Source organism: Pithys albifrons, chromosome 18, assembly GCF_047495875.1.
Source record: "Pithys albifrons albifrons isolate INPA30051 chromosome 18, PitAlb_v1, whole genome shotgun sequence".
Taxonomy (NCBI): Eukaryota; Metazoa; Chordata; class Aves; order Passeriformes; family Thamnophilidae; genus Pithys; species Pithys albifrons.
The window spans coordinates 9,630,517-9,657,746 of record NC_092475.1 but is presented as its reverse complement, the minus strand read 5'-3'; the positions used below and the strand labels follow the sequence as shown (position 1 = coordinate 9,657,746).

General features: G+C 50.0%; 2 protein-coding genes across 6 annotated transcripts in view; one reads left to right on the top strand and one right to left on the bottom strand.

The window, feature by feature from the left end:
* The first annotated feature begins 2,729 nt into the window (after positions 1–2,729).
* Positions 2,730–15,797, top strand: KCNS1 (potassium voltage-gated channel modifier subfamily S member 1). Of its 4 annotated transcripts, none has more exons than XM_071572738.1 (3): positions 2,730–2,804; positions 7,411–8,403; positions 13,310–15,797. In XM_071572738.1, the coding sequence occupies exons 2-3, from the start codon at positions 7,438–7,440 to the stop codon at positions 13,763–13,765; spliced, it is 1,422 nt and encodes a 473-aa protein (XP_071428839.1). In that variant the 5' UTR covers positions 2,730–2,804; positions 7,411–7,437; the 3' UTR covers positions 13,766–15,797. The 4 variants fall into 4 exon arrangements, with proteins under 4 accessions (XP_071428839.1, XP_071428840.1, XP_071428838.1 ...); XM_071572739.1 differs by lacking the exon at positions 2,730–2,804 and adding an exon at positions 3,224–3,279; XM_071572737.1 differs by lacking the exon at positions 2,730–2,804 and adding an exon at positions 4,201–4,574.
* Positions 15,798–19,152: 3,355 nt separating this feature from the next.
* Positions 19,153–27,230, bottom strand: part of STK4 (serine/threonine kinase 4) — a 47,124-nt gene continuing 39,046 nt past the window's right edge. For both annotated transcript variants that reach the window (XM_071572599.1, XM_071572600.1), the window contains one exon: positions 19,153–22,324. In XM_071572599.1, coding sequence (XP_071428700.1) covers positions 22,166–22,324 — 159 coding nt within the window. In that variant the 3' untranslated portion in view covers positions 19,153–22,165. The remainder of the gene's footprint in view (positions 22,325–27,230) is intronic.

The window sequence follows — 27,230 nt, the reverse complement described above, 5'->3', positions numbered from 1 at the left end:
CCCAAACCCCTCTGGCTGAAGCAATCCCCTCCTAGAGCTTGGGGCACAAACACATCAGTGGGCTCAGAAACCACCAGGAAAAAAGAGTACTAGGGAAAGCCCACGTATTTAGTATTAAGTCTTTGCCACTGAGAAACACAAGACCAGGCTTTTGCATCTGCCCTAATTTAGCTCTTTCCCTCTGGAAAGGACTATTTGTGAAATGCTTTGTGCTCATGTCCCTGGCATTAATCAGCCCCTGTGAGCCACTGGCTCCACGGATCCCCCTGCACTTGCAGGTGCACTGCTCTATCCCACCCTCCCACGTGGCAGGTACCCAGCAGCTCTGGCCTTTCACAAGAGATATCCAAGGGGCTGAAAAGTGCTTGAAGATTTTTCCTTTAATTAAAGGAGCTCTGCAGACATGCTATATTCATACATATATTTTCCACTATTTTTAAGTTTATTGCTACATCAGCTATTAAAAAAAAAAAGGCAGAAAGAAGAAAGGAAGGGAGCTGCCACAAGCTGAGCGCCTTTCGGGATGACTCACTGCAGCACTGAAATGGCTGCTGGCTTCAGCCTCACCCTGCCTCTGCAATTCATTCCAGACTGCAAAAGAGACCACAGCAAGCGGTTTTGTCCCCTATCCCCGTGTGGAGGATTTGCCGTGTGGTTATTGACATAATCCGCCCTGGGCTTCGGTGGGCAGAGACCTCCCTTCCTCAAGAGAGGAAGATGGGGGGAGACATGAAAGGAAGAGATGGCAAGTCGTTTCCAGCTGACCTGATTTTCTGCTTGTTCCTATCTCCACATCACTGCCAGTTAGCTCAGGAGTGGCAGCGGGGGCACTGGGCTGGCCTGTGCTGCGGGGAGCTGTACCCTCCCAGGGCAATTGCAAACCCACCTGGGCCAAGGAAGGGCTCTTACACCTCAATTTTCTGGGAAAGAGCCTTAAAATGGAAGTCTCCCTTTCCTGCCACAGCTTGCCAGTTGTCAGCGTGAAGTCAGGCCAACAAGCTCCGGTCAGCTCATGGCAGACTCAGGATTTTTCCCTCCGAGTTCGTGCAGAAAAGAGAAAATTCACCTCAGGTGCCATTGATGCTGCAGCCAAGTCCCCTCTGAAGGATTCTGTGATGCCAGCACAAACGTGCACAAGGCCTCTGCAGCCTGGGAGGTGATCTTCCCTCTTCTGCAGCTGCTTCCAACCAGGGCTTTGAGATGCAGCCGGAGATATGGAGGTGTCTCCTCTGCATGTCTCTTCAGCCTCTTCCAAGGGGGATCCCTCCAGCCTGAGGGCAAATCCCTACCTTGCTTCCCACTCAAACTACAGCTCCTTCACAGGGCCTGCAGGCACTCAGCAAACCTTTATGTGCTGGGAGAGCTGATTTTGGAGGACAGGGCTCAGGTCTACTCTATGGCAGAGCATAAATGGGGCTCTGGTGCAGACACAAAGTGCCGGATGGAGTGGGTGCCCTTGCAGTGCCAGGCATGGCTCCCTCCCTGAGAAATGGCTGGATGAGAACTATTTTCAGAAGGGAAAAGAAAATTCACCCTGATCACCGTATGTCAGTGACAGGCGGAGAAAACCCCACGTGGGAGCCAGCCTTCCTTCCACCCTGTGGGCTGCTCCCCGCTGAGGCTCAGCACCCACTATCTGCCGGGCTTGCAGCTGCCTGGAGCAGACAAAGATGGGCATATTTATCTTGCAGCTTCCAGGGATGCTTAGCCATCCCTAATTGCCATAAAAATAAATGCTTTTTGCTTCATATCGCAGAAGAGAGGAATTCCCTCCCCCCACTCCCCTTTTTTTTCTTCTTGTTTCTTTTCTGAGGCCTCCCTCAAAGTCATCCCTTCCCCCTCCCTCCGCTGCCTCCTTCCCATGTAAACAAGCACAGGGACACACAGTCTGACACATCACACACATGGAGACACGCTGATGGCCCTGCAGCGGCCAGCGCTGCCTGGCACAGGGACAGGGCTGGCAGCACACGCGGGAGGCGGGCGTACGGGCAGGGGGGAGGATGCTCGCCACCAAAAAGAGCTCTCAGTCCGCCTCGTGCAAGGCTGGAGAAGGTTGAGAGCCCTCAGCCTCCAGCCCCTCGGCCTGGAATCAGGAAGGATGGATCGGATGCAGAGGGTGGTGTGAAGTCTCGCCCCGGTGCGAGCCGCCTGTCTGACACAGCTGCTCTGTGCTTGCTCTTGCTGCCGGAGCAATGAGCCATCGCTGCGGGGACATGCAGCCCTGGCCGTCACCCCGGGAAGGTCTCTTTCCCATCTTCTTCTTCCCGTCTCTCTGCTCCAGCAGCTGACTTCTAGGGGAGCTGGTGTGTTTGCAGTGCTCCCCAGGCTGTCTGGGGATGGCCCCGGGCGGCGGCGGCGGCAGCTCGCTGACCTGAAACACAGCGTGTGCCATGCTCGGGACTCGCTGTTGTCCTCCCAGTGAGCCTTTAAAGAGACACTGGGGAGCTCAGCAAGACAAGGGGGCTCTTCCCGGGGGGGATGCCCCGGTGTCCTACACACCGTCCATTTCAAGGAGCAAGATGGAGCTGAATCGCACGGAGGGTGACTGCGAGGGCAGGGGTATCCCGTGTGCCCGGCGCAGGGCGGCACGGCTGGTGGGGCCCTGCTCGGCCTGAGCGCCCACGGCCCGGGACCGCCCGGGAATCCCCAGCTCCGGGGGCTCGGCCCCGAGGGCAGCTCTTGCTACTTGGGCAGCTTCGCAAAGAACCGGGCTAGCCCAGGGCCGGGTGAGGTCGGTATCGCCACGGCGGCTCCCACAGCCGTCCTGTGAGCTCTCTCGACTGCCAAGAGACTTCTAGCAGGTAAGACACCCGAACAGGTAGCTGTACCCACGCCTGGTCTCAATTCCCGGCTGGGCTCCGCGTGGCAGTTGCGGCGGTGCCTCGCACGGAGCTGTGCCCAAATGCCAGCCTGTTCTGCCAAAATCAGGTACCCGGTCTTGTGGTTCGGGTGGGCTCCCACCGGGCATCCTCAGCCCTCTGCCCTGCGCAGAGCTCGGAGCCGCCCCGGAGGAGCCGTGGGGGAATCGCGGCAGAGGCAGCAAGGCAGGGGGCACCGGGGGTCTGGGACCGGGGTCTAGGACCCGGGAATCGGGGACTGGGATCGCTCGCACTGCTCCCCCTCCGCTGTGCCGGCGGGCGGGTGGGGGGCGGCACCCGGGAGGGCGGCGGGCGGGACCCCCCGGCCCCGTGGAGCCTCTCCCGCCGCCGCCGGTCCCGCAGGGCTCGCGGCTCCGCGCTGGGCGCGCTCGCTGCGGCGGGGGCGGCGCCGAGGCAGGTGAGCGGCGGCACGGGCCGGGCTCCGCCACCGGGGTGCTGCGGGCAGCGTGGGGACCGCGGCACCGACACCCGGGGCGGGCGGGGACGAGGGCAGCGGCATCCCGGGGCGCGGCTGGGACCGGCATCCCGGGGCGCGGCTGGGACCGACATCCCCGGGGCGGGGTGGGGGTCCCGCAGCGCCGGCATCCCGCGGAGCTGCAGGCGCCGTCATCTCGGGGACCCGCGGCACTGGCATCCCGAGGCGCGGCGAGGACTGTGAGATCGGTAACACAGAGACCGGGGCATCGGCATCCCGGGAGCCTGGGGTACCGACGTCCCCGGGCATTGAAGGGTTCAGCGCCCTGGGGCACGGCGGGGACCCGGACCACCCGCATCCCGGGGTGAGAGGGCAACCTAAGCATCGGCATGCAGGGATAAGGGGAAGCGAGACACCGACATCGTGGGGTAAGCAGGGAGCCGCCGTGCCAGCACCCACATGCCGGGATGCTGCTGGGAACCAGAGCGCAGGGACACTCCACGTCCCTCTGCGGACGGATATAGGGGAGTCCCTCTCCCTGGAGCTAATCTCTCCCTCCCCACGGAACGGAGCATGGTGCGGGCGTCTCTCTGGAGAGCTGTGCACCCGTTTCGTGAGAGCTGGGAGTGGAAGCTGGCACAGGGCAGGGATCATCTGCAGCCGGCATTGGGCTGCCCCGTTGGCAGCAGATAGCCGAGCTGTTGATAATTATCCCCTCCTGCACCCCGAGGCGAGCTGGGAGTTCCCCCCGTCATCTTCATCTCCAGTCCCGGGCATTTTAGTGGCCTCACATCATACAGCAGCACCTTATGCTCTACTTGCAGGGAGCAGCCAGTAGTGGGAATCCCCCATTCATTCCTCCCACTGCCCTCCTGGCAAACCCCACACCGCCTAAGGCAGAGCTTGGTCTTAAACATCTTCAGGCCGATGTGCATGCACAGGGACGCTCAGAGATGGGGTCGGGGCTCTGCAAGGGCAATTTTGGATGACCCAGCGCATGGGGACACCACCCTGCAGGAGCTGGCCCCCTCAGGTACCCTGTGGGGGACCCCCCCGGCCCTACCTCAGCCCCGTGGACATCCCAGACAGGATCTCCTCAGTGGTTTACAGCTACCACCCTTGCATACCTGGGATGTGCAGAGTCACAAGCCCGGGGTGACAGGGCATTTAGGTCTGGGCTACGGGCAAAGGATAAAGGATTCCTCCTCCTCTACGCATTTCTAATGGCTCCTTTGAGACAAGCCACACGACTCTCTGCTGGGAAGCCTCACTGAGCTGTAAGTACAGGGTTTTTTATTTGGACTGTTAATCTAAATCTATTGTACGTGGCTGGAAAAGACCCTGTGTGCAATACTCGCTGCACTTACTGCCTCCTCGCTTGAATGTCTATTAGCACCTTCCTTCACACTCCCTTGGGTCTCCTCTGACAGGTAGAATAAATATACATAACTTCCATTTGAAAACCTTTGAGGAAAAAATATGTTGTCAAGGGAAACTCTTCTAGCATTTATTATAGATATGCTTGATCTGTTTTTATATCTTTTTACTGTCATAAATGTATGTATCAGACATTTTTTTCCTCCACAACATAGATATTCAATTGAATGCCCAACACCCAGCTCACACTGGGCTTGTGCAATTCTGATGGTGGTCTCAAAATAGCTTATAATGTATTTCAACATTTATCAGAAAGTAACTGGCTTTATCTGCTCCATTTTTTCAGTAATTCATGGAAATTTTGGGTTAACTAAAGGAAGATTTTGGAAATTCACTTTATCCCAGGCAGACTCATCTGTATTCTCTGTCCGTTGTGCTTTAAAATGAAAAATGACCCAACCTTCCTAAAGTAAGCTTCTGTTTCCCAGCTGATACCCCTGCAAATGTGAGGGGGGCACATGCTTTGATGATCCAATAGGGGAGATCACACCGGGTCTCAGTTCAAACCCCAGTATTGTTCTAAAGCTGAGCTTAGCTGGTCATGAAATAAGTAGGCAAGAGAGTTACAAAACTATTAATTGCTGCTTTAGATTCCTAGATGAAAGGTGTATGTGGGCAGAAATAATTTGTTCTATTCAGAGACGAACATCAGAAAAGAGCATTTCTAGCAGTTCGTGACCCTTCTCCTCACTCTGCTTCTAGCACAGGAGGGATGGAGGGTACAAAGGCTTGCAGGGTCCTGACATGCACCTTCTTATATTGAGCTGGGAAAGAGGTGAGAGCCGGTTCCCTCCTGACTCTCAGGGTTTGGCACGGCTCATCCAGAGCCACAGCTGTGGACCAGGGAGGGTCCGGCTGAACTGGAGCATCGCTTAAGGCTTGTCCTGCTGTCCTGGGCTGTCCAGTGCCTCAGCCCATCCCGAAAACCACCTGGCCTTTGATTCTGATGTCATTTGGCCTGAGTTCCCAGAGTGGCTGTGTTGTAGGGAGAATGGGAAAGAGCGTGAGGCTGGTTTTGGGACAAGCTGGATCCCACAGACTGGCCTCTAGGGCCCCCGTCTGTGTGTGTAGCCTGAATACATGAGCATCCTTCTGGAAGGAACCTGGATTAGTCATCTACACCCTACAGATGGGCTGTGTGATGTCTTCTCTGGAAAAGCTAATCTGTCACTGAAATTCCAATTTATCCCTGAAAAGAAGTGTTTACACCCTTTTTTCTCCCTAGCTTTCTTCTTAAGCATTAAAAGAGTTGATCCTTCTCTTTCTTTCCTTTCCTTTGAAAGGCAAGACAATGAGTCCATTAAGCCCTGAGGTTTATCAAAGCGGGTTGCCTTCTCCAGACGTGTGATGAAAGGGCTGGCATTGTGGTGCAAAGCTGTGTCTTTAAGGAGCCCTGGCTGGGAGGTGCAGTGGAATTAGCAGATGCCTTTGCCAGGCCATTTCACACAAGTCTGGCGTTTGCTGCACCCACAGCCCTGCTCAGCTTAAAAACAAACCTCTGGGGTTTAACCACAACTCTGTTACCTGTCTCTAAAAGTTTGAAAAATTCTGTGGGTGACACAAGACAGGAAAAATGTAATTCCTCAACCAAGAGAACAAAGCAGTGTCCCTCAACACCCACCACCCCATGCTAAGACCAGGGGGACCCCATGAGTGCAGGGCTGTTTTGTGCATCCTTAGGTGTTTTAATGAATAAGGGAGCAGAAAAAATATGATTTCCAGGTGGTGCAGGAAGATCGCAAACCTTTTATTTGCCTTTTTTTTTGCTTCTGGTCAAGACAAATAAATACATATGAAAGTGTGAGAATGTTTTTTTTTTTTTTTACTTGGATGCTTTAACTGCTTCTCATTAGAGAATGGAATTTCTGCTGCACAGAAAAGCCCAGCTCAGAGACTTACAAATTCCTAAAACAATACAAGTCAAAAGTTTGGGGTTTTATTTCCCCACTGACATAGAAATTTTTATTCGATCATTGATGATCCTGAATTATGCTTTTGTTAAGTTTCAACATTATAAAAATAATATTAATATTTTACATGACAGAACACACAAGAGGAAACTGAACAGGCAACTGAATTGTTTTGACACTTCTTCCTATGAAATTTTCCCTAAAACTGACACCTTCTGTGACAATACTTTGATTTTGGCAAAACTGCCTGTGCTGCTGGAAGGATTGCACCATCTAAGGACTCTTTGACCAGGTCTAATTAGCAGCGTAGGTAGTGGGGCTACAAAGCACTTTGGCAGAATCACAGCAGCGGTGATTTGATGAGATCTAATTTTTCCTCAGGGATGCTCTTTGAGGGATAAGTCCTCTCTTCAGTGACTAATTACCTGTTTGAGCAAGGAAACCCTCGTGGATGAGGTGCTGGAGGTGCAGTAAACTGCCTTCTTTAGGCCATTAGCGACCTGCAAAGGGAGACACTTTAGAGGTAAAAAAAGCAAGAAGTTTCACCTAGAAAAATCATTGGCTTGTTTTTTTTTTAGCTTCCATACCACAGAGGAACAACTGTCTAAAGCTGTTTCTCTCCCCTCCCCTCTCCTTCGTCCTCACTTTTCAAAATTGAAACATCCCTTCTCACTCCCCAGCGTGCTTCTGGCCTCACCTCACCCAGGAGCCCTCAGATTGGGAGGGGATCCCTGTGTCCCCTCCAGCCCTGTTGTCTCATCCACAGGTGGAACCAGCTCCTGTTCTGCTGATCATGGTCAACAAGACCTTAAATTACTGGGGTCCCAGTTTTGAGGAGGACGTTATCAACATCAACGTGGGGGGTCTGAGGAGGCGGCTCAGCTCCAGCGCCCTCTCCAAGTTCCCTGACACCCGCCTCGGGCGCCTGCTCTCCTGCGACTCTGAGGAGTCCATCCTGCAGCTCTGCGATGACTACGATGTGAGCGCCAGGGAGTTCTACTTTGACAGAAACCCCGGATTCTTCCTCTATGTCCTCCACTTCTACCAGACAGGCAAGCTGCATGTCATGGAGGAGCTGTGCGTCTTCTCCTTCTGCCAGGAGATTGAGTACTGGGGCATCAATGAATTCTTTCTGGACTCCTGCTGCAGTTACCGCTACCATGAGCGCAAGCTGGAGAGCCGGCACCACAACTGGGATGAGGAGAGTGAGGTCAGCAGTGTGGACACATCGCCTGATGAGATCTCTGACATCAACCATGACCTGCTGCGGTACAGCACACTGCGCTGTGGCAACGTGCGCAAGCGGCTCTGGCTCACCATGGAGAACCCTGGCTACTCCATCCCCAGCAAACTCTTCAGCTTCGTGTCCATCAGCGTGGTGCTGGTTTCCATAGCCACTATGTGCATCCACAGCATGCCCGAGTACCAGGAGGTGGATGAGAATGGCAATGTGCTCGATGAACCCATCCTGCACAAGCTGGAGTATTTCTGCATCTCCTGGTTCACCTTCGAAGTGTCTTCCCGTCTCCTGCTCTCCCCCAGCCCCAGGAAGTTCTTCAAGCATCCACTGAACCTTATTGACATTGTCTCGGTGTTGCCCTTCTATTTCACCCTCTTGGTGGATGTGACCATGGGCAGTGACTCAGAGCTGGGCAACCTGGGCAAGGTTGTGCAGGTGTTTCGTCTCATGAGGATATTCAGAGTGCTGAAGCTGGCTCGGCACTCCACTGGACTGAGGTCACTGGGAGCCACCTTGAAGGTAAACTGGTTCTCTATCTCCATATCTACTCATTTAGTCTCTGGATAAGAAGGAGACCTCTGGTTAGGCCCGGGGATATGGAAGTACTTGTTCCCAGTTGTCTCCCAGCTCTGGGTGGTGCCTGGTGAGCTTCCCTGGGGAGGTGTTGGTGTGTCTGCTAAAGCAAACAAGTGTGAGGAGCACTGCATGAGTCCCTCTTTTTACACACACTCAGCATGAACACCAATCCACTTTATTTTGCTCCATGCAGAACTGGTGCTTCCAGGGACTCAACCATTCCGTTTTGGTGTGAAGGCCTCATTGCACAGCACTGGAATGGACTCAGCCAGGTGTGGGTGGATGGGGATGTCCCACCAGAAGGGAGTCAGTGCCTAGTTGGGCTGCGAGTGACCTGCTGTGAGCAGGTACCAGGACAGCCATCAGCTGCAGGGTATGCCAGCACCAGTGTGTGTGGGTCAGAGCTGCTCCTGTCCCTAGTCTGGGAGAAGGGAGAACCTCCTGAGGGCATGTTGCCAGCTGACCTGTGCCCATCTAGGGAGACACAGAGATCCTAATTCAGGTGAGCTGATACTTGGATGCTCCAGGATACAATGAGGTTGGGACTGGGACATGGGTAACCATATGTGGCACAAAGCAGCAATAGAAAAGTGAAGGGTGAGCTGCAGGGCCTGGGACAACCAGCCCCAGGCAGAGCCTGTGCCCTCAGCAAAGCCTGGGCTACCAGCAGCTGCCCACCAGTATGATGGGAAACTCAGCATGTAGGGCTGAGGAAAGCTGGTCCCAGGACCACGCTGTCCTCAGGAGGAAGGGCTGGATGAGGAGATGCTGAGACAGTGAAGGACCAGGATTTGGGCATGCCAAGAGATGGCAGCCCCACAGGTTTGATGAGAGGATCCACATCCTCCACAACACTCCGCAAGGCTGTGTTTCTCCAGACCCCCTCCACAGCACTCCCCACCTCTTTAGACCAAAGGCAGCTTGAAATTTGTCACAAAATCTTCACCATTCCATCACTGCAGCTCAGCAGGGTGACATGGACCAGCCTTCACATCTGGTGTAATTATGCTCTCCCTCACCATCTCTCCCTGTTGCCTCCTTCTTGTGCTGAAGGCCATGTGCCCAAATCTGGGGAAAAGGAAACTCACCTCCTGTGATTACACACAAAATCCAGCCTGGTGCTGAGGTCAATTAAACTCAGCCTTTAATTGTCTCTGGTTCTTGACAACCACATCAAGAAGAACCCTAAAACTGATCCTTGAGCCTGCCAAGATGCAGAGTGACATGTACTCCCAATATCCCACCACACACGAGGCTTGTGCTGAGCACGGAGGGGTGGCAACCAGGGCAAACAGCTCCTCTCCTCGGGTCTGCCCCTGGGCCCCAGGTTCAAACCAGAAGACTGGTTTTTCAGCCTTTGTTTGTGTAAATATCACTGTACTTCCCCCCTTTTCAAACAGCCAAACAAATGGCCAAGGAAGCAATCCTCCTATCAGCGCCTGAAATCCAACCAAAGGGACGCACTCCTCCCACTGCTTGGCATGGGACAGAGCTGCAGTTGCTGATGCTGCTGCCAGTCACAGGGATGAGTGGCTGGGACACCCCATTTTCACTGCTGCAGCAATGGCAGGGCCAGCATGAGGTGTCCTGGCATCGGCAGGACTCAGCTGCCAGGGTTGGACCCGTTCCCGTGGCTGAGTCATGGAGAAAAGCAAACCTCGAGTGTGACTGGTGTTGAGGATGGGCAGCAGGAAACATCTTCTGCCAGCTTCTGCTGTGAAGCAGGATCAGCCCAGTCCAGCACTAATCCTTCAGAGTCCACAGGGCATCAAAATACTCTTGGCACCCTCGAAACCTGATGAGAACAGGGTTCAGGGAGGGTTGTTTGAAATGAAGATCCCTGAAGTCCTACCTGCATCTTACTGACTTCTGAACACACCTTGAAAGAGCCCTGACAAGTGACAGACCTGTGTAAAACTGCTGGTGAAATTTCAATGAACTCACACCTGTCTGTGCTCCATCTGAGTGTGAACAACACGTTGCAGGCAGATCAGGGACTGATGGACTCTTCTGCATATTATTAAGCAGCAGAGGAGATCCGGGGAGCCGGCAGCGTCCTGGCTCCGGCTTCTGCCAGGCAGTTGATTCACCCAGTGACGTGCTGGAAAGTGCTGCTTCCCAGGGACTCCGGAGCCAGCTGTAAATGGGGATGAGCGAAGACACAAATCTGACACAGCAGCTTGGCATTGTGATTTACGGGGCATATAAATTACAACGTCTTGTTAATCATAATTTACTTCCTATTGCAAGAGCAGAAATCAGAATCAGAGCAGTAAAGACTGTTAACAGCCAGGAAGTGGGAGCGATGGCTCTGGCAAGCTGAGTGATTGTTCCCCTGCCACGAAAGTGCTAGCAGAGGGAATTCTGCCATTTGTGCATCGTGAGCCCCGAACTATCCTCAGATTGCTTGAGGTCTGATCCAGGGTCTGTTTAACTGGAGCTCTCCCTCCCTGCCATGCTTGACATCCATTACCACTATTGCAGGTGTGGGTTTGGAGTCTATCTCCCAATGGCAGTCAGTAGGTGTTGGGCACTGCAGGAATGTAAAGGGGTTGCTGTCTGTCCCCCTCCAAGGGTCTAAATACACAAACAGGTAGGAAGAGCCAGAGGTGCACAACCCTGGACAGCAGATGCATCACCCTGCTGTCACTACCATGGGCCCATCTCTGCTCTGTCTCCACACTGGTATCTCTGACCAGGCTCCAAATGGACTATTCCATTCCAACTGTCTCATGCTGCACTGGAGGAAAGATTTGCATTCATCAGGAACCTGGAGAGACCTAAGGGTGCTTTCTGCTGGAATTCTGTATTACTCAGCATTACCTCGTCCAAGGCTGGCTACTTGCTAAGCCTGGATCCCACCTGCACCCTGGGTAAATCTGCATCCCACCCGAACCCCAGCTGTGGCTGCCTTTCCCCTCAATCCGTGAGCAAACATTGCAGTTTTGCAGATAAATGGCTGCAAATAGGTGGCAGCCAGTGCCAGAGGATCAGCTGGGAGATTCCTGGAGCCTTCTTTGTGCTGCAAGCCCTGACCCTGCTTGTAAATTGAAGCAGCAGGAGCTATTGAGCTGCCTGAGTTGCCCTTCGCCTTTCCCCTCCAACACATCCCAGGGCCAGAACCAATAATCTTTAAAAATGTATGAGGTTATTCAGTGCTGCTGCTGCCCAGCTGGGCTGTACAGACCTGCTGTTAAGCTCCAGCCAGGAGCATGTCTTTCATGGCCAAGTAATATATTCTTGAAACTCAGTGGCTCTGAGCTCTTTGTCCTCCTCGAGGACCTCCCTTGGAGCTGCTCTAGGGCATTTGCAGCCACAGATGTGGGAGAGGGAGGAGGAGGAAGAGGAGGAGGTTATTTCCCCTCGGTATTACTGGCATTAACTGAGCAGCTTTTGCCAGCCGTCTAAACAAAGTTTCCTCGCTCCCTGACATGAATCCACCTCCCTTAGGTCTCGTCCTGACTACAGAAGCCTTTTCCCACATCTGCTGCTGTTTGCTTTGCTCACATGTTGTTTCCTTTAGTCATGTGGTTTCCAGTAAAGCATTCTCTGCCTGTTAGGAGACTGGGAAAAAATCCCCGTGATCAAAGCTCTACTTCCTTTTCCCAAAAAGATGAAGAGCAAGCTGGCAGGTCTGTGGGCAGAAACGTCCAAGAAATTCACTTGTGACAGTCAAAAAGTGATTGGACAAGCCATGCTGGGAGGATGGTAGTGGCAGTCTGACCCTTGGAAGTCTTCCTGGTATGACTTGCTACCTTGTCCTGCAACTGCCCACTGCCTTTTCCCCCTGGGCTTCTGGCACAGGTTTGTACTTTGCTCAAATATTAAGAATATCCAAGGCCAGATTGTGGTATAAAGGTTTTAGTTTGAAACCAGAGAAATTAAGGCTTCTTCAACATTGCACACCTCTGCATTAGTCCGTCCACCCAGGTCCTGATGCCCACCTCAGAGGTGGGGTGTCCCATGACTCCATTCCCACAGGGGCTTCCAGACCCCTTGGGCCAGGGCTCATCAAGCTGGGGATTATAACGCCTGTTGGATGGGTGTTAAGGCCAGCCTGTGCTGACACTGGATGGATCCCTGGATGGACCAGATGACCAGGAGTGCTTGAATCTCTGTCAGGTCTGAGGTTCTCTTAGAGTGTTCCATGGAAGAGCAGCAAAATCTGAAGGGAATGTAATTATCTCAGAAGCAATAATTTCTGCAAGAAAACTGCCCTGCACATGTGTAATGAAGATGTACATGGATGCTGAGACTGTCAGTGTTGTAGGGATACTGGAGGGACCAGGGCCCTGGGGCTCTGGCCGTGGGGTGCCTGGGAGGCCTGGGGCTAAGACCCAGGTGAGACCTGAGCTGAGCTGAGCTTCAGCAGAGGCCACCATGAGAGCACTGTCAGTGACTTGGGAAGATACAAATAACTTCCTAGTGGCTGCCTATTAGATGGTTTCTGGGGACCCGCCAAGATAAAAGAAAAATGTGCTAGGTATTGTTAGCTGAGATCAGGTCAGAGTGAGTGCTGAAGGCAGGGGAGCAGCCTCTGCTGGGCATCCCTGGCTGAGGAGCACAGGTTTGTCTTCCCTCCTGGCACTTGCAGGCTGGTGGAGTGCAGCGGCTGTGGGTGCCAGGAATGATTCCTGATTGCACCACTTGCTCCAGGTGTGGGTCACCCACACACCTCCCAACCCATCCCAGCCTGTCCCTACAGTGGGACATCCCATCACAGAGATGGATAGAGGTACTGAGAACCACGAGAGGTGTGCAGGGCTGTGTTTGCACTGTGGGATCCCAGTGCCCTGGCTGTGATGGGTGTGGTGGCTCCCAGTGACCACTGCTCTGCTTTGCCTTCCAGCACAGCTACCGGGAGGTGGGGATCCTGCTGCTCTACCTGGCCGTGGGGGTCTCTGTCTTCTCCGGAGTGGCCTACACTGCTGAGAAGGAGGAAGATGTTGGCTTTGACACCATCCCAGCATGCTGGTGGTGGGGCACAGTCAGCATGACCACCGTGGGCTACGGCGATGTGGTGCCCGTCACAGTGGCAGGGAAGCTGGCTGCCTCAGGCTGCATCCTGGGGGGCATCCTGGTCGTGGCACTGCCCATCACCATCATCTTCAACAAGTTCTCTCACTTCTACCGCAAGCAGAAGGCGCTGGAGGCGGCCGTGAGGAACAGTGGGAAGAAGCACCACGAGGAGGTGGAGAGCATCTCCAGCCGCGACCGAGACTCAGAGGCTCTGAGCGAGACCTCCCTGGACAGAGGCAGCCCTGACCGCCGTGGTCTGACCCCTGGTGCCCACCCCAGCCCCTAACCCACTGCTCTGTGGCACTGGGGCACATGGGACCTGCTTGTTCACAGCAAGCATGGCATGGCTGCTGCACCAGGACACAGCAGAGGAGCTGGGCTCTCCCTGTCTTGCACCACAGCTGGCATCACCCCTGCCCTGCCAAGGACAGGAGGAGTTGGAGATGTCCAGTGGGTGCTGGCTGCTTCCAGGCTCTGGGATGCAGCGGTTTGGTCTCCCTTGGATGTGTTTCAGCCTTCACCCTGCTCCGCCAAGGCTGCAAATGGGGGTTGTGATGCTGGACATAGTCCTGCCAAAAAGGGAGGGAGAAAAAAGAGATGCATGTGACCCCTTAGCAGACACTGCCCCTGCTGAATGGAGGGCAGTTTTCCTCTGCCATGAAGCTGGTTGTTGTCCAGGGTGAGGCTAAATAGCTCGAGGATGAGGCAGCCCCTGACCAGCCTGGCTGCCCTTGCAGGTCCTCTGCCAGGTCAGCATCAACTCCAGCCCCAGACCTGTCCTACCCTCAGCTGGAAACAGCCTCAAAAGGCTCAACTGCCCCTCCAGCCATAAAGGAAAGGGAGCTGAAAATGAGTCTGTATAGGAGGAGAGGTGGTGTCAGCTCAGGGTGAGTCCCACTGTCCTCAGTCTCCACAGTGGGATTGACTGGACCTCACCTTCCTTCCCATGCAGTTGGGGTTTATCTGCTGTCCTGCACTGCCACTGCTGGGATTCCCAGGGATCTGGGATTGGGGCTATGCTGTGAGTGTGGCACAGCCAGGAGCACTGTCCATGGAAAGGGGGCACCAGCCAGTGATAACCAGACGAAAGGGATGTTGTCTGAGGCAGGAGCAGCTGAAGGAGATCAAACTGGGGGAACTGAGGAGCCATCCCCAGTGGGGCTCTCCCCACAAGCCCTTTGCTCCATGGCATTCCAATGCCATGGGAGCCCGGGGGCTACAGCAGCCCGTGATGGGGTGGAAGAGATAACCAAAGCCAGCCAGGCCTGGCACATGTGCTGGTCTCCCTTGCCACAGGCCCCTGCCTGGCTTCATTCTGTCTCTTCCCTCCTTGCCTCAGGGCCAGGCAGGGGCAGGAGGGCTGTGAGGAGGGGTGGTCACACTGCTCTGGGTGTCCTCGCTGTCCTCCCAGGGACCTGAGTTCCCCGGGTGCCACTGCATTCACCTTTCCCCTGCCCAGAGGGAGCACCCCATGCCCGTGGGAGCTGGGGCAGAGGAGACCCTGCACTGCTCCTTGGTGACCAAGCACCTCACAGCCAGGCAGGGAGGTCCACCTGAAGCACCAGATTCCCTTCCTGCCTGGACCCCCAACCCACCTGAGCACATTTGGGGCTGCTCCCAGCACAGCATTCATTCCCTATGGAGTTCTTCCTTGCCCTCATGGTTCTCTGGAAATTGTGCAGCTCCGTCGTGCACAGAGGAATACATCCAGCAATGCTTGTTCCAAGCAAGAGAAATTGCATCCTGCAATCCCTAAATCAGCTCAAGAACACATTGGTGGCTGCGGGATGACCCCAGGTACCTGGATCATGGGGTTTCCTGCTTGCTGTCCTGGCTGGGTGTCCCAGCACAGCCACAGTTACCAGTGCTGGCTGTGCCTGTGGTGATCTGCTGACCATGGGCACAAAAAGCCAAACCAACGCCAGTGCAGGTCCAACCTTTCTGAATCCCAGTGAGACTTGGAGGGTCCCCAGGGAACAGTGGTGTGGGATAGGAGGGTGTTCATGCTTCTGGCATCATCAAGTCTTCCAGTATTGACAGTTTGTGGTCCACTCTGTGCTTAGTCTTGCTATAAGCTGGGACTGGTGAGCAGCTCTGTCTGCTCTGACTGGCTCCCACTGCACTGTTACTTGAATGAAGGAAGGAGTTTCCCCTTCTCACCATAAATATTCCAGTAGCAAAATGTATTAAAATGTGAAGAGTAAATTACATCTATTAATGAAAAAGCATTATGCAAATAATTAGGAGCATGTAAATTAATTTTCTATCTATGCATGGGATGCATACTGTATATTTTATTAAAGACCTCAGTGACCTGCTGTGGATGCTGGTTTCTGTTTCGTGGTAGCTGCATGTGCCCATGCTCGTGCAGCCTATGGGCTGAGCTGGGGCTGGATCTGCAGGCTGGGGCAAGCAGGAGCAGTCAAGCTGCTCCCATAGCACTGCAGGTCCCTGTCAGCCAACTACAGCACCACCCTGGAGCACAGCAGAGATCCCACCTCATCCCTGCTCTGAATGGTGACAGCTAGTCCTCATGCTTGGACCACTGGTGTCATTCTGGCTGAACAGTTTGGACAACCCACTTCCTCGAGGCTCAGTGAATGGGGCATTCCTGCGGTGCCAGGGAATGGGTTGGAGCTAGTGGGCTTTGGGAAAAGCCACACAAGGAGGCAGGCATCACTGCTGGGAGGGAGAGAATCCTGATGCTGGGTGTGGCCTCTCTGATGCTCTGAAACAAGGGGGATGTCCCTAGCCTGTTGCTCTGCAGGGGCTGGCTGGGGAGGGCAGGACTTACCACTGCTCTCCCTGTGTCAGGTGCATTCCTCTGCTGGGTGTGATAGGAGCCAGGGGTAAAAATAGAATTTAATCTCTATTCCTTTGAGGGCTTTTCCATCAAAAAAATAAGAGTCTACAAGCAGGTAATCTTTCCAAGGGAAAAGCTCCCCTACTTTGGAGGTATAAGCAAGCCAGGACATCCTTCCAGCCCCTCTGGGACACGAATACCAGCAGCTCTTGGAGGAGGCTGATGCACAGAAGCTCCAAGCTCAGGTTTGGGAAAGCCACGAAAGATGTTTTCTTTTTTTAGCCTTCTGCACTCTGTGAAGACATTAGGATTTGTATGGCTCTGAGTAACTGCACTAGGAAAATCCTCCCACTGCTGTGCAGGCAGATCTAGCAGAGCTCGAGCTCTGCAGCGCAGTGAAGAGCCGGGTGCAGGAAGGTGCCCAGCAGCAGTGGGTGATCACAGCCCACGCTCGCGCTGCAGAGACACGTCTGTGCAGCAACGGGCTGCCAGGACGGGCCTGACTTACTATTTCTAAGGCAAGTAGGAAACTCATGTTCCTTTGCTAATCCCTAATCAGTTTTCCTGAGTGACTGCGTTTTCATTTGGTACAGTGGGTAAATCAATTACACACTTTATCAGGTTATTCCTACAAAGCTTCTTTCCACATTCACAAAATGATTGATGAAAGCATGACTCTCTTGCCTCCAGGGAATGGTGATTAAGGAGTGACCTTATTAAGCTATTTAATGCAGCTGAGAATTAGACAACTCTGCTCAAAGAGACAAAGTAAACTTCATTACTTCTGTTTAAAACTTCTTTCCTATTGCCAGCTTTCAGATCCGTAACTACCCTGAGCACGGTCTGTGCACTCAGCTGGTTATTGGAATACTTGGAGGTTTTAAAAGGCTTGATCTGCAGGAAGGGTAGACTCCTCACTGACAGCATTTCTGGGATCTCTCCTGCTCACAGGTTCCTACAGCCCTGCTGATCTCAGTAAAAATCCAAGCTGACTGCTTGAGCACACTGCTTGACCTGTTAAATCAGTGTTACTTGTATTTGCTGAACTCTGTAAGGAGATCAGTAAAGACAAACAGTGCAATAATTCTATCCTTTGTTTTACAAAATAATGCTAAAACACTTCCTCCCGGTAGCGGTTTATGTGAACCATAGCTGTCAGCTTAGCTGTAGGAAATACATAACCTTGAGGCTTCCATTCTAAGCATCTGAGAAAGCCAAATGAACTGCCTTGAAGGCATGAAATTAAATTAACCAAATATGCCCAGACAGGTCTCACCATTTCAGGGGATGAAAACTACAGGTGAGGTGTGCAGGGAGGCACAAAGACAGCAATGCACACTCATATTTGGACCTCAAGTCTGGTGAGAGCAGCAGGGGGGGAAAACTTCCCTGCTCCTTTTTCAAGACCATCCACTCTACGGTGAAGGAGTGATGGTCCAGAGCTTGTGAGGCCCTTGGGCTGAGGAAAATCCACCCTACAGCTCAGCCATACAATGCCTGTGCACAGGCAGGTCTGCAAGATGCTGCTGTGACCACCCAGGACGGCACTCAGGGCTCCCTCTGTTTCCAGCCCTGTATTGATTTGAACAGTGACAACCTAGAGGGGAGCAGAACAGACTGTCTGTCCTTCACAGATGGAATTGAACTGTTTTAAAGTTTTTAAACACATTGGCTATCTTCCTGGGCTCTTAAATTAAAGGACAATTAACTTTCAGTGTGGAAAGAGCTGATGGTTGTTTCTTGGTTTGACCCTTCAGAACTTTGCCAGAGTGATTAGTGCAATGAAAAATTGTCAGCTCTCGAGGCAGGGCTGTCCGCCAATGCTCAGAGCATTTATCCAAGCTCAGACTCTTTTGGCCTGTGGACAGGAGGAAATGGGACAAAATGAGGGTGTAGGAAATGAGTAGCTGGGCATACAGGACACTGCCATAGCAGTCCTTGTACCTTAGTGCTGACAATTGTTAATAACTGCTGGTGCTCTGGGCTTAGTGGAGAGTTGACTTTTCCCCTTATTAAGGAGATAAACCTGGCTAAACATCAGTCCCAGCTCTCCCACATGCCAGTGCTGGGGTTGTTGTTATATGCAGTTAATATTTGTGCAGCAGGTGCAGTGCTGCCAGCAGGAAGGGAGCACACATGGTATGGCTGCACTAGGAACACAACCCTCCCTTTGTTCTGGGTCTTCGCAATATCCTGGTAGCATTGCTGCAAATATGGGAGAGCTCCAGGCTTTCCCAGTTACTAGAAATGCCTGCAGTCTTCTCCCTCCCTTTGATTTCCACACTCCTTCCTAGCATTTAAAAGCTCGCATCTATTTTGTTTCTTCCGGGATTGCTAACCAAAGCTGACTCCTGAATGAATTCTGTCGCTGCTCCCGTTAGTCATCCCTCCAGGACAGATTTAGTAACTGCTCAGGGAAACCACGTTGAAGCCAACAGTTCACCATTGGAAGGCAGCACCCACTCACTGTCAGCTTCATCTTTTTCTGAGCTAGAAAGCTCAAAGTGAGCCAGAATTAGGAGTGAGGCTTTATCCTCACCTGTTGTGTAGGAAGCTGGATAAATTGGTGTGTACCCAGTCCCAAACCTGACTGCAGGCTCAGGGAAGTTGTTGCAGAGACAGCAAGGATGTGCAGCAGAGTTCAGCATCCCCATTTGCCAGAGCACCCTGTGGGGCAAATGACTCTCCTGCATAACTGGAGCTCCAGGCAGGGCTGCCCATGCTCCTCACTGTGGGAAACTGCCTGTTCCAAAATGTTTATCTGACATGTTTACTGCCTGTGCTCCTGAAAGCTTGTACTCTCCTCCAGAATATTGCGTATCATTGGCTGACTAGAGGTCCATCATCTTAAAAATTGTCCCAATAAGCAATAAAACAACAAAGTATTTTAATGCACAAATATGAGTCATGACACTGATGTTTTCAGGGAGGGACAGTTTATTTGCCCCCTTGAACAAATAAGGCAAGATATTTGAGAAAGATCAAACAAAATCTGTATCAAACTGAGAGGATTGCAATAAAAGTTACTATTTCATACATATACAAACTAAAGACCCAACACTATTATATACAAACAGCCAGATCTTACAAAAAAGCATTTCAAGTCAGAGTTTATGCCAGTGTTGCTAATTTCTTTGTTACAAAAAAAATTAAAGCTACAAACTTCACATTTGTAAGTCTCACATGACTGACATAATCAGTATTTCGGGGTTTCAGAAGCAAAGAGAATGATTTGTCCAGAACCCTCTCAGCAATGCAGATGGACCCAAGGAACACATAAATGCAGCTTCACAATTAAGCAAGTTTTTTTGCTTAAAAACTTTGCCAGAACAGCCTTCCCTTATGATACCAGACTTGGTCTTAGCCTGAAGGACACTGAGAAGTGAACAGTTACTCTCCTCCCAGACACTCTACAAAGGGACCAGAGAGGGAAATACTTTCTCTAACAGACTGAAAATCAGTGAAGAGAAAATAATTCCTCTGCATTACAGCTCTAAGTGCAAAAAACACCATTAAGTCTCAGCCACTGCAAGCATTTAAGAAAGGTTCAAAGACAGTTAAGCCATTGGACCAGTTTTACTTATTTTGGTTCATTTGCTGTATTTTAAGACAATCACATCAGCAAAGCAGAGTAACTCAAGAGTGCTTACATTCAGTTACAGCAGTCACAGGTTGCATATTCTGTAAATAGACACCACCCCGTGGTGTTTCACCTAAAACTTGGGGTTTCTAATGCCCTCTAATCACTACAAAGTTACCTACACAGTGCACAAGTAAAACTACTCCCAGGAGAACCTTGTTTGATCCATGCCACACGCAGGCAGTGCACAGTTTACCATGTCACATTTCTGTATGTCCATCACACCAGAGATGCTGGGCTAGATCTATCCAAGTGACTAATACAAGATCCAGCACCGACCAGAGAACTCCCTCCTAAGTTGGGGGAGTTTCTTTGATGCAAAGGATGCTTATGAATATTGCTCATAATAAAGATTAGGGCAAAGTGTATTGCACAGATTCCAATGAGCACAGTATGAGCCCTGATGTTTCCCAATACCTGAGACAAATTGCTGGTTATCCCAGGATGGACTCTTCCTTCAGCACCCTATACACTGCTTACTGCCTCCCTTTTCCTTAGGGACAGTTTGCTGATCTCCAACACAGCTGTGACTGCAGTGCCTATCAGAGACAAACTGATGCAACGAGACCTGCAGAGGGTAAGAATGGCTTGGTTCCTTTCACAGCTATGGAACAGACCTGTTAGCATAGCCAACAGTCTGTTCTAAGGGGAAAACAAGACCCTACGGAGGCACAAAATGAACATTTCACCTCTCTAGCAGCACTTGATTCAGGAGACATTGCTGTTTAATTATCTAGGTGATGTACCAAGGCCTGTTTCAGAAGATTGACATGGAAACTGTTCCCTCTATCAGAGCAAAATGAAAATAAATTGGTAGAAATACTTGCTCTGTACAAACATTTTATCATATGCTGGGAACACCTAATCTACACACCTCTGCTGTTACAGCCCTCGGGGCAGAGGCATCACTCAGTCGTGTCCCTGCAAAGAGGCTCTTTGCTGCTTCTGTTTTACTCTCTCCTCTCTGATGGGAGCTGATTGCACCATCCTCACAGCGATTGTACAAGCTGGGGCATTGTCACTGATTGACCTTTACTGGGCAGGAACAGCAGGGTAATAAAAAAACCCCAACAAACAAACACAAGAGTGTCCAGAGGAACTGGAAGAGACTGAACCTCTTCCAGCAGGACATCAGTAATTGTCTTCTCATCAACTCTGCCTTTGCTTTACCACCATAAATGCACATCTTTGTTAATTCAACAGTCTTTAGTTTCAGTTCAACTCTCCTGATGTGCTAAACCTTGTAGAAATGTGAAGGATTGTGAAATCAAGTTTTTATTCAAGCATCTAAAGATGTAAATTTGAAATGAATCTTAGAAAATATTTCACAAGCTGTGGAGATTTTTTAAGTCCTCTCAGACACAGCTGAAGTACCCAGTTCCTGAGAGAGGTTCGCACAACTTCCATCCATTCAAGTGCTGTTTCCTTCCCCAGCACTCCACTGTCAGCAGGGTCTCCCCCTGAAGGACATTTCCAAACAGACAGACAAAGGGGAATCAGATCACTGATGGGCTTTTGGTTTTAAGTCAGTGTGGATTTTAAATTACAGAACATATTTCTTACAGAGGCACAACATGCTTTAACTACTTATATAAATTCATAAAGGACACAAAAAGAGGACAAAATTGAGGTCTTGAAGAAACCACACTTGCTTAAAGCACACAGTGTAAGGCATGGGGCTTATTACAGGCTTTTTAAAAACTGAGATTTAAGTTTCTTTCAAAAGGCTGGAACAGTTTGTACAAGTTGTCACCTGCTCTCTTTAGTGACCTAAAACTTACCAGTACCTTAACAGTAGAAAGAGACGGTTAACAGCTTGAAATTGAGTCTGTGCATTCACAAATTACAACAAAAACAAGAAACCCACAAAAGATGCAGCTGTTAAATATCATGATCCATATTAACTTAAACAAACTGGACTCCTGAAAGTTCAGTTGAAAAGAGAGTGAGCCAACTTTCATTAGCCTATTTCTATCTGTTCCTCTGGTTTAAAAACAATCCTCCTTAAAACAGTAACAGAACTCCTTTGGAATAATGTTTTAAATACGTGTCTAACATTAAAACACCACCAGGATTTTCCACGTAATGGCATTCCTGAGTTCACAAAGGTGCTATGGAAAAATAAATGAGCAGAAGTATTGCCCTCTATTTTGCTAGCATATTTCAATAGAAATCAATCTGTTCAGTAGTCACAAAAGCAGGGAGCTGATTGTTTGGGGCTGGAAGAACATTCTACCCGTGGCTCAGAAGTTCTGCTGCCGCCGCTTCTTGGCTTCGATGGCATCGAGGATCGGCTGCCGCTTGGACTGGTACTTCTGGCGGATTTCCTCAATCTCCTGCTCCATCATGGGATCCAGGGCTGAGAGCCTCCTCTGAAGCTCATCCACACTCCACGTCTTCAGCTAAGCAGGGAGACAAAAGAAGGACACGGGCATCAGTGCAGCCCTACCATGTCTGCAGGGACCCTGCTGCCTGCCTGATGGTCATGATGCACCTTCCAGCAGGAAAAGGTGAAAGGAAAAGTTCTGCTGCTGCTCTCACTGAGACTGGTGTGAGCCTCAGGACACTGAGCTGCTTCTGCTCATTTTACAGGTGCATTACATGCTCTGTTCAGTGACAGTGTGAGCCTATAAGCAACCAGTAAAATGTTTCCCCCACTCAGCTGCTTTTCTAATGCTTCATTTTGCAGGCTTAGAACAGAAATGCTGCATTGAGATGGAAGAGAAGCAAAGTTCTCATTCCCTCCCCTTTTCCTGCAACTAAACTTCCTTCTGTTAAATGATGAAAGGAGACAGAGGGGAACAGGAATCAAAAAAATATCATTGACAAAGGTTGCATTTGAATAAAAAAGCACTTACGTACAATCAGACTGAAGCTGAATCATGGTGAGGATTCAGACAGGAATTTCAGAGCACAAACACACACCAGGACACTTTGGGTCAGCCTCATACAGATATGGTATGCAAGTTCAATTTGTATTTTCCTGCACACATGAAGATGTCAGGCTACTCTGGACAAGCTCCCTCTCCTTCAATTCCCTCTCTGCCTGCCCTTTGTTTAACTGGCTCTCCTGTCCGTGCCAATTTGCTGAGAACTGCCACAGAGAAGTTTTACTGTGTGATTAGAGATGCCTGGACAGTCTAGATTGTCTACAGCTCCAGCCCTTATGTAATATTATCATATTATAACCTGTGGAACAGACAGGATTTTAGGACAATATTAAAATATATGGACACTGGAAGTGCTTCAAATGTTCACTTAAACACCAGCCCTTCTCCTATCCACAACCAAGTAACCATCAGAAACACAGAGGAGACACTGTTTTACAGCCACTGCAGCAGGACAGGGATGACTGTGCAGCATCTGCTATCAGTGAGCACCTGCTGTGGATGCTAAGAACATGCAAATAATCTGTGGGGGTTTTGTGCACGAAGAACTGTCAATTTTTTGACTTTCACAAATGTCATAATTGAGTGACTTATCTTTATTTCAGTTACATGCAAGTGATGTGGTCCTGGTTTAGCTGTTAATTAGTCAGCTGTCGTGGTTATTCTTCAAGCCATTTCTGAACCAAAACACACAGTAAAATGTTTGCTGCCTACTATAAGGCAACAAATTAATGTTTAATGGCAGTTTGCATCAGTCCTTAAAAGTAATACTAAAATACAGAAATATTGATCCCTCTTCCTGAGGTGAAAGAGATACCAGTCCCCAATTCACAGAATCATCTGCTAGCTGATTTCTCACAAGGTCTTTTGAAGCTCTTTAGCATATTCTGCAAAGTAAGATCTCTCCTAGTTGCAGTTATAGGATCACGAATCCACTTTAATAATCCAGGCACATGTGAAACACAACCTTTTTGCTAAAGGTATACAGTCTTTTGGCCTCTCCAATCAGGCACCTGTTCATTAGAAAGACAAAGCACTTCCTCTGCAAAGATATACATTATTTATACACATTAATGCAACTTTACCAGACAGCAGTTTAAGTTGATGCATGGCACCAGTTGCCTTTTCACACTAATTTATTATGGAGCAGGTAATTATTCAACATTCCCCTTCCTCACAGTCCAGGGAATTGACAAGTCAAATGAAAATGCAAAACAGAAGAAAAATATTAATACAACTACTGAACATATATACTAAGCAACTACAATGGAGCAAAGGGCTGTCAGCTCTCCCAGTGTGCCCAGTGCTGGACTGCTGAAAGAGTATTGGAACAGATCTAAAACACCTTGCTCGAGGCTTAAAACAACTATTAGATGTCAGAAATTGTCCTAGGGCTGCAATCTTCCATGGATGCCCTTGGAGCTTTCTCCACCACCTCCCAAAGTGCTGGGTGCTGCTTGCAGCCAGAAACAAAGTGCCAGAGCTGCAGAGCAGATATACAGCAATGGTCTCTCCAGACCTGAGAAGGTGGCAGTAAGAAAATACTGCCCTGCTGCTGTTCTTGAACATGATGGAGCATCTTGGGACACCCTCCGTGGATGCTGACACACAAAGTCTTCCTGCTGCCTGTGAGAGCTGCTTGCCAAGGGACACAACGGCTTTGACAGTTCCCGGGACTGTGTTTGTCAGGACAGATGGCTAACAGTATGGAAGATGCTGGAGTACTGCTAAGTCTGGAGTGGGCAAAAGCCCACAGATATATATTAATATGAACAAACTGGGAGTGTGTTACCTGCGCAGACGCCTGACGCAGAACAAAGTTGCTGCATACGGAGCCTGATCACGGGTTAAACAGAACAGGGATGGTGGGAGAAGGAAGGGAGGCAGGGCAATGTGGTGCAAAAATCTGGCAGCACAGGAACATCCTGTGTGCAGTGCTGTGTGTTGGTGAGGATGAAATAACCACGGAGTTTTCCCCTGGAGTAATGGCAGCCTGGCTGTGAATGCCATGCTGCTCCTGAAAGAAGCAGAGAAGCCAAAGGACAGCACTGGTAGAAGGTCCAGAACGTGACTGCTCGGCCCAGATGAGCTGCTGAGGGACCGACAGCCCCCAGTGACTAATGAGAGCCACGTGCCCACGCAGCACAGAGGACACCCAGGCCTCTACTCCTGCCCTGTGACAGCACGAGCCCGGGGACCTGGGATGGGCAATTACTCAGCCTGTCCTTCCACTCACACACATCTTCAGAATTAAAAAAAGGGAGACCCGTTTAAAATGTGACAGCCTCCATTTCACTTTGCTGCGTGGCGTTTCACTGTAAGCCAATGGCACAGACTTTCTGCCAGAAATGAAGTTTTAGACTCCAGTATCTCTGTCTCTGCAGTGGTTCACTCCTGGGACACTGACGTTATTCTCTTAGTGAAATGCCAGGAGCAAAATAAGACAAGAAGGACAAGGACAGTCTCTCATGACAGACGGTTACTCGGGGTAAAGTCTCAGTGCTGAGCAGCTGCAATTAGAGCTGGTTTTAGCCACGGGCTCAGTCCCACTCCTCTCCTCACTTCTCAGCAATTCCTCTGCTGTAAGAAGTCTAAGTGTCTCTGTAAAAGCGATCTATTTTTGTCCACACTGATCAAATACCTAAGACAAACTTTTAAAGGAAGGAATCTCATTTCAAATGTAAAGACAGATATAACAGACTTGTTCTAAGGTTGGTCAAACACATCTACCGAAATGGAGAGGAGGCAGTGCAGTGAAACTGCTCCAGCAAGGTTGTATGGGCAGAAAGCTAAATTTTAACCATTTGATTGACAGTTGTATTTTTAGTCAAGGTTTTGAGAATGCCCAACTGAAGACAAAGGTCAGAGGTGCAAGTGTTCACCTGAAGGCCTCTCACCCACAGCTGTGCTGTTGTTCTTTAGACATCACTGACAGCAACATCTTGTTTTAATATGCTGATGATTTCTACTGTATAATTCAGAAGGACATACATAATTACATCCTTTGAAAGGACATAACCTACAGCCTTCCCATGCATACATAGTAATGATGGACAAATCAGGAACACATCATTTGAAATACAGTTTCTTCCTCAAGGAGAAGATTTGTAAGCTATTCATGACATTCCTTTGTCAGCATTTCAGACAGATTTGCAGACAACCACCCCACTGAATAATGTTCAACTCAGCAAACTGCTTCTCAGTTGCCATACTTTCAAATCATCACTTTAAAAATAGGGGAAAAAATCCCCTCCAAACACTTGCATTTCTTACAATCAGGTAAAGTGTCACAGCACCACGATATTCTACTGAATGTAAATGAACCTAAGCAGCAAAAGCAGAATAAATAAATGCTCTCTACAGACCTGTTAAGACACAGTCATGGTTCAATATTCAAGGGCACCATGGTCTGACCTTTATACATACTGTTCTGGCCTCACCAAGAAGCATCTAAAACCCTGCCACAGTATTTCTAAACAGATTTCTGTTTCACACAAAAAAATCTGTTGTAAAATACAAAACCTGGATAATTAACTCAGTCCCTGCCTTGTCCCCATGAAAACCAAGGAAAAACTCCAAGTAGTAAAAACTTTTTGAATTAGAAGCTGATGCAAATGATTTATCACAGTTCTCTTGGTACCCAAGGTCTTCACACTGAAGAGCACCTGTGCTGATTTGCCTACAGCAAGTTCTGTAGCTTGACCAGTTTGGGACTTGGCACATTCCTCTGGTCCCTCAACAGCCCTTCAGCAGCACAAGGTCACCACTGCCTGGACCAGGCTGCACTACTGACATAAATATGGTCATCCAGTAACCCCTGAGTCACTTCAGCTATCATTCTTATGTGCTCCTCTAGCAAAAACACTGCCAGCAAAATCCTTTTGCTGCATGAATGATGAGCATCAAACAGAAAGGAGCTGCTTCCCAGCAGCTTTCACACGTTTCTCTCCCAACAAAGAGTTTCAGCAAAGCTCTAGCTCACTGACTGCACAGGAATCAAAAAAATATTATCTTGGGGCAAGTGGAAAACATGTTCCTCCTGAAATTTTGTTTTTACTTGCTGACACTGAATCTGATCCCTGGATTTAGCACAAAGCCTTTTCCCTTCATGTCTGGAATGTTTCAACCTATGTGGGCTTTGCTTTTAGGTACCATCTTTGAGGTCCTGAAGCTTGTGCCAAACGTGAACCCTCCATCCCCAGGGAGGGGATGCAGTTGTTCTACCATCATTTTTCAAATGTGCAGATGTACCCTGACTTTAAAACAAAACTGCAAGACATATGACACTGATGAGATGAGGTTACTTTTGTCATGGTGAAAGGATCTGAACAGCTTTGCAGAAAGGAGATATTTTCAAGTCCTGGTACTACAGGAATAAAATTAGGAAGTTGTTCTCTCCTTTCTCAGCCCTTTAGTCATA